The 11,036-nt window shown below is 43.9% G+C and overlaps 1 protein-coding gene across 3 annotated transcripts; it reads right to left on the bottom strand.

Annotated features, from left to right (window-relative positions):
* Positions 1–2,958: 2,958 nt before the first annotated feature.
* Positions 2,959–10,365, bottom strand: LOC135400322 (transmembrane protein 243-like). 3 transcript variants are annotated; one of them, XM_064632153.1, is made up of 5 exons: positions 10,269–10,365; positions 9,921–10,051; positions 9,646–9,696; positions 6,607–6,711; positions 2,959–5,401 (listed from the first exon to the last, which is right to left on the bottom strand). In XM_064632153.1, the coding sequence occupies exons 2-5, from the start codon at positions 9,999–10,001 to the stop codon at positions 5,282–5,284; spliced, it is 357 nt and encodes a 118-aa protein (XP_064488223.1). In that variant the 5' UTR covers positions 10,002–10,051; positions 10,269–10,365; the 3' UTR covers positions 2,959–5,281. The 3 variants fall into 3 exon arrangements, with proteins under 3 accessions (XP_064488223.1, XP_064488224.1, XP_064488221.1); XM_064632154.1 differs by having other exon boundaries at positions 2,959–3,167; positions 5,336–5,401; positions 9,921–10,333; XM_064632151.1 differs by having other exon boundaries at positions 9,921–10,326.
* Between the last annotated feature and the right edge of the window lie 671 nt (positions 10,366–11,036).

Genomic DNA, 11,036 nt, shown 5'->3' with positions numbered 1-11,036 from the left:
GCAAATAACTGTTTAGTTGTAATCAGTTTAAATGGCTTTCATGAAGGGTACCATCCAGAAAAGTAAGCGTAGAACACATCGCGTTTTGACACGAGCAGTACCTCGAAGAGATGCAAACTACAAAAGAGTGCTTACACAGTGTTACCTCATTGGTACCAATTTACACAAGAGGTAAAGGGGTAACATTCCAAGGTGAGGGGGCATCGGCGTTATCGGGCTCACTCTCTGTGCCTGAAGACAGCACAAACAGTCTCACAATGCGTCCTTTTCCAACTCCATAAACCAACCTTGTCATCTAGTACCATCCATTGACTGGATATATGCTAGTTTACTCGTAACAGTATGTGCAGTGCATCCATTTTTGTGTACTTCTATACATACCTCATGATGTGTGGCCTGAGACCATGAACGAGTTCCTAGAAATGAGTATACATCCCTGATTCTGGGGTGCAAGACAGAAGATGTAACAGCAAAGCACACCCAAGACAACTCAGACATCCTGAAAAGTTGTCCAGCATGCATATTCTGTTTTTTTCTTGTAGACATTCCACCGCACATGAGAACTCTATATGTTACATGTTGCTTTACAGTGCAACAGTACGTCCACCTCCAACGCAGGTCTTGAAGGTTAGTTAGCATGCAAATATGCGTTTTGTTTCGAGACAACTTCTTGAATCTTTAGCTCTTCATACTTAGAGACCCTGTGTGTTAGGGTAAGACATGGTCACAAAAGGATGAAACTGGCCAATGTGCAGAAATGAGTTCATATGCTTGTGTTAATCTGAAACGGGTAACAAGCACATTCGTTTGTTTTCACCCGAAAACCTATTTTTCCTCTCTATACCAATTCTGAAATATAACCTGATTTAGATAAGTATTTGAAGAGACTGAAACATTTAAATAATTTAAATTTAAGATATAAATAAACAGTCCGTCTTTCCTCAGGTGCGATACATTGAACATTTGGTAGAGATATTTATACTAATGTGCATAAGAGAAAGGGAACAAAGAAGGCAGCGAGAAAGAAGGAAATACAAATTCTTATTAGAGAGAACTGAGGCCGCAAAAAACAAAAAAAGCGATACCTTATTCCCTTTCTCTTATGCACATTGGTATAAATATCTCTACCAAGTGTTCAATGTATCCGTGATCGCACCTGAGGAAGGACGGACCCCGTCCGAAAGCTTGTTCTTTAGTAAAATAAATTATTAAAATGTTTCAATCTCTTTAAATAGTTATTCACTTGCGAGTGCTAGACTTTTCCCATTTTTGCATTATAACCTGATTTTTAAGAGACACAAAACCTGAAGACAAAAGAGACTACTCGTACCACAGTACAATGTAAAACATCACGAAAAAAATATTTTTCCAAAAGCCCAATATGACAGTTTAATTACTGAAGTACTACTGCAACGTTCAACTGTACTGTGCCTAACACGTGTTATGAGAAGTGTCCAGGACGAGAGCCGCCGATATTTCGAACAGAGACTGTTGTTCTGGGGCACCGTCCTCGAGATTGGCACGGCATTTAAAGGTTTAAGGGATGACGTGTCAAAGGTTCGTGGGTACTACTGCAGGTCAGCAGCTCGGCGGATAGGATAAATCCATCCAGTTCTTTACGACGGAGATGAACAAACTGTGCCCGTAAGGAAACTTTGCTGGGGTGCGGAAAGGGATTGCGCGAATGAAGACATCTTTACACCAGAGCCGTTTGCACTCTCATTGAGGAGTACAAACCAGAGCCCTGCACAGGCCTGCGGGCCGGGCTGGTCTTGTCATTGGCTGTGTGCTTCGGGCCGACAAAATACAGAAACACCACAAGACAATAAACATGTTTCCGAGAGTTAAGCTCGGCTGGGTCATGCAGCTAATTCCACACAATGAAGGACTATTAGTTCATGCTTGTGTCATTCCCATGCACATATTTGCAAAAACAAGCAAAGGACACTGCATTATGCTTATGATTCAGCACTCCAGAACATTATCAAAGCCACTCCAGGAGCGGATGAATAGCCGCTTATCTGAACTGCAGCACCATGGATAACGCTGGACTAGTGGCGGGTCCTGGGGGGGTGCACGACTCCCAGGACGACTCAAAAACTTCCAAAGCTGGCAGGTTGCACGGTTGCATTTGCACGGTGAAGAACGTGGCTCTGCGACCATACGGGGCATACATCATGTATAGACGGAACTGTGTGCATTAACCTTTTCAATGTGCAGCTCACAAAGCATACAATGCGGTTGTCTGTGTAGTGCCATGCCTTCTTTCAGCATCATGTCTACGTCTGATCCAAACCAGTGCTTTTGCAGCTTTAGTTTTCTTTCCGTTGCAGGTATGTTGGTGCAGACGTTCATGCATGCATCCTTTATCCATGTAATCCTTCAAAGATAAGAGAAACTACTTCAGTTGGATGCAACAAACCCTGTCTGCAACCCTGCCTGTTTGTTGGATGCAACAAACAATGCCTGTTTACAGGGAACATGTTGCATGTAGAAGAATTCATATGACATTCGTTTCCAGTCGGCACATGATGCATACTAACTCACCACCCGTCTCCCACTCCTTCCTGTTGTCCTCTCTCCATCCGTCCACATCTGTACGCCGCTCAGAGCCACAGCGACTCTCTCTCTCTCTGCAGACGCAACCGATGATTACAATGCGAGACTGTAGCGCCCTCTGTGAGGCGCGGGCGGAATCACTGTAGGGCAGGTTTCTCCCAACTTGAGCCTGAGGCACAGGAAGCACTTTACTGGGTGCTTCAGGCTTCGGACACTCTTCCGCTGACTCGAGAACCTCCCCTAACCTCCCCCCTTTACACCTCCACTTTACAGGTATCGCTGTAAAAACAATATGCTGCCACCATGAGGCGAATGAGAGAAACAGTTTGAAGGGCGGTGTAGAGGAGTATTGACTCGCATGCGTGCTATCTGCTAATATGACCACTACAGTGTCAGCTTGCCGTGACCCTCTCATCTCTAGAGATTTATTTATAGGTTAGGGGTACATATATCGATGCATTACGTGTGCCACATAACATGCTGCGCTTAGTGTACAGGCACTAAATTAGAAGAAGGCACTGAAGTGAGAACAAATTCCTAATTTATCATAATTTCAACACATCCCCCTCCGATCACGCCTTGCTTCACAGCAACAGGAAGATGTGCACCTATTAATATGGAAATCATTTTTAATATACAATAACGACACACAAATGTCTAGCACATGGTAGAGCACACCATGTCGGCATGATGTGCGACACTGCTGTAACAAAATACGTCAGCAGTACGCCTTCCAGTGAATAAAATTTGTACCGTGTACGATCTCTCGTGAAACTTGCGAAACTCGTTGTCAAAGCTTCGTTCACGTGAGTTTGGGAGCTGAACTAAGCTGCCCAGAACAGAACATAATTTCACAGTTCACCCTTTTTTATGGAGTAATTCCCTAGGCTCAGGGCAGTTCACAGCTCGTTCAGAACGAGGCAACCACAGAAACAGGTGTAACGTTATCCATTTCTCTTGAATGTCCTAATGGGACCCTTACAATAAAGACTACTCACAAGCCGCCTCAGGTGGGGCACCTCTCCTTCCACGTACCATGGCAAGATTGACCATAAAATAACACACTGAGCGACAATCTCCCAATTAAGGATAAGGTAAGCTTACAGAGACACATATATGTTCGGTTAGCAGTTGGAATTGCAAGTCAAGAAATGGTTTCCTGAGCCTACACCCAGGAAATCTCAACTCCAAATGCGTAGATATATCTGTTCCCGTCAAGAACGAGCTCCATACCGGAGGATCTCTGCCTCCTACCTATGGACCTGAGCGGTCCATACGAAGCTTTCAGTGCAACAGTGAGGGTACGTAGCTTATAGGTTTAAATATTGCTTTTCTCATATGAGGAAACCCGCAGATTAGGAAAGGTTCGTACAAACAACTACTTCCGTGAAGTGTACGAACCCACTTTTCTCAGTGACACTTTGAAAGTGACCTTCCGTTACACAGGCTTTACACCACTAAAACTTGCTTCTACAACAGGATTGTAGGTCAAGTGCAGGATCGTTTTTATAAATGTCTATGCAGGGGCTTCCACCGTAACCTCCAGTCATTGTTACGCACCGAGGCAGAGAGTGGTGTTCACCAGCATAACCCCATTTCTTCCATATTTTTCATTATTCCAATATCCATTATTCCTGTATTCCCATATTCCCAATTCCCGTATCTCCATTATTCCAAACTGCAAGAACTTTGCACATTAACAACATGTGACAGGTTACCCCAGCCTGAACACTCTCAACGTGATGGTGCAAAATCTCTTGCAAAATCGTCACATGCTGCCCCGCGGAATTCGCCCAGCATATCACACATTCAGGAATGTTTCTTGGACCAATACTACCTATACTTATGTACACTTTGTGAAAATAATGCACAAAAACAGCCGCATTATTACTAACTACATGATAGTATTATTAATGGCCGTACTTTATGTAAACAGTGCTAAACCGCGTTGGTTACAAGTGTAGCAAAATAATTTTTACAAATACCTGCAAGGCTATCAGATTTTTAGATATGTGCAGTTGAACACAGAGCCTGCACTTCTTTTTTTTTTGGGGGGGGGGGGGGGGTAGTTATCAAACATTTCACCAGGGGCACCGAGATTGTAGAGGAACAAAATTGACACAAGAAAAATCTGGCTAACAGTTAAATAAAGTTTGAATTTTAATTTGGTTGGTACGATACGGGAAGCGTTGCAAGCTCTGCATCCAAGATTGCCTCTAGGTCTATAATGTTTAGAAAAAAATGAGAAAAAATACTTCTCTCATTTGTTGTCTGGTGGTCCCAGCACATGCACACAATGCAAGTTGGAAATATAAAATCGGTTAGATAACAAAGGTCCTTCACATCGAATTTCAAACCGTAAAAAAGAGCAGCAACTCGACTGTCATCCACTTCATTAAATTAAGCATAGTTTTAACGATAGTGCCACGTGGTCCACTACTTCCTGCGCATCCCCGTGACAATGCCAATGCGCTCCATAACGGCCCAATAAATTGCGCGTCGCGTTCGAAGTAAAAATTGATTTATGAGGCTATGATAGTGATGATTTATGCGAGCGCAGGAAGAACAGCTCCCGGTTTTATGGACGGGTCCACTGCAACACACAACTGTAACAACTGAATATCAAAATTCCCCGTGACCCGCAAACGAGAGGAAACTAGTAAAGATGGAATAATACAGATAAGGTCACGAGGGTGTCACTAAACGACAATGCCACAACACGTCAGCATCGTTCAACGAAGTACGTCAGTGCAGATATGCAGAATAGAAGGATTACCACAGTATTCATATATATTAGCTTCCTAAACTTGGGGTCGACGTCACCTTGTCGGTACCAGTGAATCTGAAATAAAATAAAAAAACAAGAAGTGAAAGGTGAAATGAATTAAGGTCAGTGGTGGCACTGTCGGCATTGCACACTTTTTCCCTACAATTTACGCAATTTTTAAGCGAACACAAGGATGGAGAAGTAGACAGGACAGGTGCTAGGCTACCAAATAAAGATCTATTAGACAATAATGCCACACCAGGACATAATGAAAGGAGAAACCTCTGCAACAATCAACGCTACATGATAAGGAGTTCACGTTACCGGATAAGTACAGTAGAGCACATTGATTGCTAGACAGGTTGCTCTTTTCCTTCCCTTTCATTGCGTCGCATTATTGTCTAATAAATCTTAAGTTGGTAGACTAGTGCCTTGTCCTGTCAACTTCTCCACCCTTGTGTGTTTTAAATGCTGTTCCCGTCATATTAGACACTTGTCACGTTAGTACGCCATTCTCAAGCTGTCCAATTTCATTCTTTGCTTCCTTGTTCCTCAAGCAACAAGTGCCTCAATGCATTGTAGAAACTTGAATACACAAATATTTCATTTCATTAGGAAGAGACAAAGTGCAAGTTTGCTGAATTACAATTATAGTTGCGTTCAACCCAAGAATGACACGTCCTGAGCCCCACCCAACGCTTGTTCCAATTGGCTGCAACGGCTGGCTAGCTGCGTCCCTACTGGTGCTCACCCGTAGGAGCAACAGAGGCAACACCCGGTGGCGCTGCAGTGTAATCTCTCAGACGCGGAGTAACTCTGGAAGGGTTGAGGGCGGGCACGGGTAGTAATTAAGGTACAAGTAACTTGCAACTGTAACTAGTTACTCTTCTACAAAAGTAACCGCAGCTAGTTACCCATTTTGGTTAAAGTAACTGTAAAATGTAACTGTAACAGGGTTACTAAGACGGCGGCATAGCCAGAAAAAAAATATTTCGGGACCGGTTCTACAAGCGCTTTACATGGATGGGAGAGGAGGATTTTCTCGTTTCCCTCTCCCAAATGCACTGCAAAAGGTACCATATGAAGGGGGGTGGTTGGCCCTGCTGAACCCCCCTTCTGGCTACGCCAATGTACTCAGGTACTGCTATATTTTCTGTGAGGCACCTGGTCGTTCTTTTCCAACCAGGGACACTCAACACGAGAATAGTATGCGTAGCATTAGTCGGACTGCACGGGAAGACAGACGTGCAAAGTAACACGAAGGATAGGCATGAACTTACCAATACAATATGAGAGACACATAAGGCCACAATGCAGAGGGCAAAATATATGTGCCTTCCACAGGGCGGATTGACGGAATAAAAGAAGGCTAGGATGAGGGTAATCTGTAAAGTAGGGCATATGTTACATATTAGTAAGTATGTGAGCACCTCGAGACAGTCTACGTTCATCGCCGTATCACCTCCTGAAAGCACCTGGTGCGTGTTACAACACACGGATCAAAAAAGGGCGAAGAAAAGAAAGGCTAGCTGCTTTAGGCATTAGCTTTCCATCTGCCAACCCAGCAGATATTGATGTGGCAAATTTGACGAAGATAAGATAGGGCAATGTGCCAGTTTCATTGGCAGGATAATTGGTTTCAAAAAACATTTACTATGTCGTTTGGATCTGCTGCCGCTTGTTCCTTCACACTGTAAAATGTTACGATTGCCTCTGGAATTTTATTTACACTTTGACCCTGGAGTTTTCGGGAAATTTTTTTTTTTCTAAATTCGGGGGATAAAAATCAGGTAAACGAATATGTGCTCTAAATTCATGAGAAAACTTCCAGTCTGCTAAATTGGGAGAGAAATCGGGCTCAGTTACTCAAACTAACTGTACTGGTTTGCTACAAATGGTGACAATTTGCCAGGTAAAAATCGGGTTTACCCGGGAATACCCGTAATGAAAATACGCTAAGACACCATGACAGGGACACATGAAGAGCAGAGTGAGTGGACAACTCCCCAGGCAGGCAGGCAGACTTATTTGCTTGAGTCATCCCACGCCAGAGCAGAGAAGAAGTGGGCCCAGGAAGGTGTCAGTCCTCAACTAATTTCAGAAGGCTAGCACTGCTGAGGAGGAATGTGAGAAAGAAAACAGAACAGGGAGACTGAGAGCGGCGTCGGCACCGAAGTTTACTATGACACCATCTTTGTCAGATCGGAAGTTCGACTGCTACGATTAAACATAGTGTCCATGACAGATGCAATAAAAAGTACCCATAGTCCATGCTTTAGTTACTGTGGACTTACAACGGCGGTGCAGAGGTTACATTCTCAATGGAATATTAAACACCGGTATTTTCACCCCAAAGTACGTATGTTATGCCATCCATGTGCGTTATACACACACAGGACATTTGTTAAATTCTGCTAGTTTTTGGGAGGTTGTGTTATACACCCGAAAACACGGTAAGCAAGAGACTGTGCAGGAATGCCGCATGGTCCACCTCAAGCTTCTTTTCTCCTTATATGAAGCCTAACCAATGAGGGCACAGCCTTCACAAACGTAAGAAAGGAGGAAGCTAGGGTGCTGCACAGTCTCTTCACGTTAATTGCACAGCAATAAACCTCTACCCGAGAAACGTCATCATGACGTTGGTAGACAGGCCGAAACCAAAACTGATCGGAAGGGGAAAGCTGGGTTCCACGAATGAGCAATTGTTCGGCTGAAAGAAAGTAGGACCGAAGGTCGCGTCCCTTTCAGAGACCATCGTAATCCCCTCAAGACCGTGGCTTTCAGGCGCCACCTTGTTCGCCACTAGCTTTGAACATAGTTCAACTCTACCGAACTCGTGGCGCTGTCGAACATTATGACGTCATTTGTTTACAAACAGGTAGAGGTCTATTGCGCTAGATCAGACAGATGCTGAATAGTCATAGCACTCAAAAAAAAAAAAAAGGGTTTCCTCCAGCTAACACACTTTTCAAATTAACAAATTGGTTGAGGCTTTGTTTAAGACTGCTGTCAGCGCACCATGATCACCACAGCAGCGGACCACATGCCCTGTAATGTATATGTGCGTAAAGTACACAGGAAACACTGCAGTGTTAAACTCTATTTCAGATATGCAACACATCAACTCTTCACTGTTGCATCAAGTTGCAAGCGAAGCATGGGGCAAAGTAAACAGTACTGTAATAAAATCCAAGCAGTGACAGAAACAGGTGAGCCATTCACAGTGTGTCCAAGAGCTAAACAAAAACAATATATATAATATCCAGTACAGTACTAATAATGCAGGCTGGCAGCTCTGGCATCACAGGCCAGCTGTCGTACTTCATACTTCGGAACAGCACTCATCACGTAGACAGAAAAAGAGCTACACAGACAACTGCTTATTAACTAGTTGCTGTCTGCTGTTAAGCAGTTGTCCATAATATGTATTAAGCCGATGTCTGTATCGTTTGTTTTCTTTTTCTGTCTGTATGTTGAGTGCTGCTCTGAAGCGCAATTATCTGCTACCAACTGCCTCAAATGAGGGTTTTAGTTAGCGGCGCTGACTTCATTGTTTCTGCGCGCAGTTTTGGAACTATATTCGTATATATTTGGTTTGGAAGAGATATTGCTCGTACAGATTGCTCCTAATCAAATACAGAATTCTGTAGTTGATTCTATACCCAAATTGAATAAGCAATTATTCGGTATTAAAAAACACTGCCCTACAAGTGTATTCTGTTACACTCATAAACATTCGTGGCTTAAAATTTTGCTCACGAGGAATTTACTTTTTAAATGCTCGTGACGAGTTTGCAGGTTAATTGGTCTGTCCGTGTATTTATGGTCTCCGATCATCTTTCATGGGGCAGCAACAACTACCGATGTTGATAAGTGCATATTGCACCACAGATTTGTATTTCCGAATACTCAAGTATTTCCAACAGTATTTTCAATACTGTTTACAACACAGAGTGGACCAAATATTCAAGGTTTACCTCACTGTGCAGACTTAGGGAAGCATTTCTGCACATATTTCACTCTTTCCTACACTGACTCCAGATTACTTGTGATACACTCACAGAATAATCACAGCGCAGGTGAGGTGACATTGCTGGGGTAACCATATAAATAAATAAAATATCATATGGGGAAGCACCACCGTAAGCTCTAACCGGTTGTAGTGCATGGGGGGGGGCATGATTTATGCAGATCGAGCTTTGTGTAGTTTTCCTAAATCTGTCTCTACACTATAATCTTAGGTCTTCAAAATGTCTGCGAATGCGTATAGTTTGGTCTTTTGACGGGACGAGAACGAAGCAATAAACAGTAGCGCTTACAGTCACCAGTAGAGTCGTGACTATCCCCAATGTCATGTGGATGGTTCGTTCCTGAAACAGAGGAATACGTTAGCAGCGATCAGTGATGCTTTTCCACAGAACAAGACGTGTTGTCTGTTTGTCATGCGCTTCTAAGCTGTTTTTTTTTATCTCCAGGAGCGTGACAGTTAATTGTTTCCCGACAGTGGCGCAGTCTTAAAGTACAGCTACATGACAGTGTCGCTGCGTAGCGTACCTCGCGAGCCTTTATTTCGGTGCATCCGTATGTCACTTACCCGACCATTGGATCCTCCAAACAGCGGCCTGTCGACGGGGCCGCCGAATAGCGGTCTATATTCCGAATCTCTCAGATCCATTAGGGTTCACCTGTGGTGGTGGGTAGACATCCGACACATGTGTCGTTGCACTGCAAACACCACATGTTTGTTTTCGTCACACTTGCATAGTTCACGCGCGTTGGTCATGTAACGTTTTGAAACAGTATAGTCGCTTGTGGTGAGGTGGAATAGTGACCCGCGTAAGATAATCTTGCATGTAAAGCAAATACCAGAGACGCCCACTCTTAAGTTCACCCGCACGGCCTGAGAACTGAGAAAATTGCACCTGCGAAAGAGACGACTCACCACAAGACAGACAAAACAATAAACGCACGCAGACGACGGGTGATTGTAGGTGGCGCAACCGTAGTGATAAAACATACGAGCACGTGGTCGGTCGACCTAACTTATGTGGGGAGGCGGGGATGGCTGGGACATAGCCTCCTATATACTGAGTATCCTATATATCAGTATATAGGAGGCTATGGCTGGGAGATGGGACAGGCCACCAAGGGCGGATCTAGAAGGGGGCTCAGGATGTCCTAACATCCTCAGTTTCTATCTTTCGCATAGTGTTTAGTTTACCTAGATCGCGTATCTACCATGCTGGCCAAGACTGGACCCCTATCTCAGAAAAATCTTGGATCTGCCCCCATTGGCTGGAATCACGAACAGGGATAGGGCCCCGGCAGCACAATGCACTGAAAGTCGAGTGCAATAGGGGTGGACGGTATGTGTCTTATCAATGTTCCTTAGTCTCAAGAGTCTGTTCAAGGTTTTCCACCTACCCGTCCACCCCTATTGCACTCGACTCTCAGTACATTGCTGCTAGGGGGGTTAGTTAAGAAGAATGTGTGTGGGTGAAACACTTGTCTGCTTATTTTTGGGGCTTTTTGTCCTAAAAAGCATGCATTCCTGCAAGTGCCTTTTTGAGGTGGGGAGGGGTCATCAGGGGTCAAGAAATCTCTGGAATTTTTATTGTGCTGTGGATTTTTTAGATATATTTTTTTTTGGAGGGGGAGGTGTTGCAGGGTTTGTTGTCTCCTGTTGTGTCTTATTTTTAGATGTCTTTTT

The sequence above is a fragment of the Ornithodoros turicata genome, chromosome 7 (genome assembly GCF_037126465.1).
Source record: "Ornithodoros turicata isolate Travis chromosome 7, ASM3712646v1, whole genome shotgun sequence".
Lineage (NCBI taxonomy): Eukaryota > Metazoa > Arthropoda > Arachnida > Ixodida > Argasidae > Ornithodoros > Ornithodoros turicata.
The sequence above is the reverse complement of the archived record's forward strand: the minus strand, read 5'-3'. Positions and strand labels throughout refer to the sequence as shown.

What these genes read in the sequence shown, in the direction of transcription:
- LOC135400322 (XM_064632153.1), bottom strand. Translation starts at nt 10,001, where the DNA reads ATGGATCTGAGAGATTCGGAATATAGACCGCTATTCGGCGGCCCCGTC. An exon ending in TTGGAGGATCCAATGGTCGG is followed by an intron (nt 9,697 to 9,920) that starts GTAAGTGACATA and finishes CCTCTGTTTCAG; the next exon opens with GAACGAACCATCCACATGAC. An exon ending in TCACGACTCTACTGGTGACT is followed by an intron (nt 6,712 to 9,645) that starts GTAAGCGCTACT and finishes CCTACTTTACAG; the next exon opens with ATTACCCTCATCCTAGCCTT.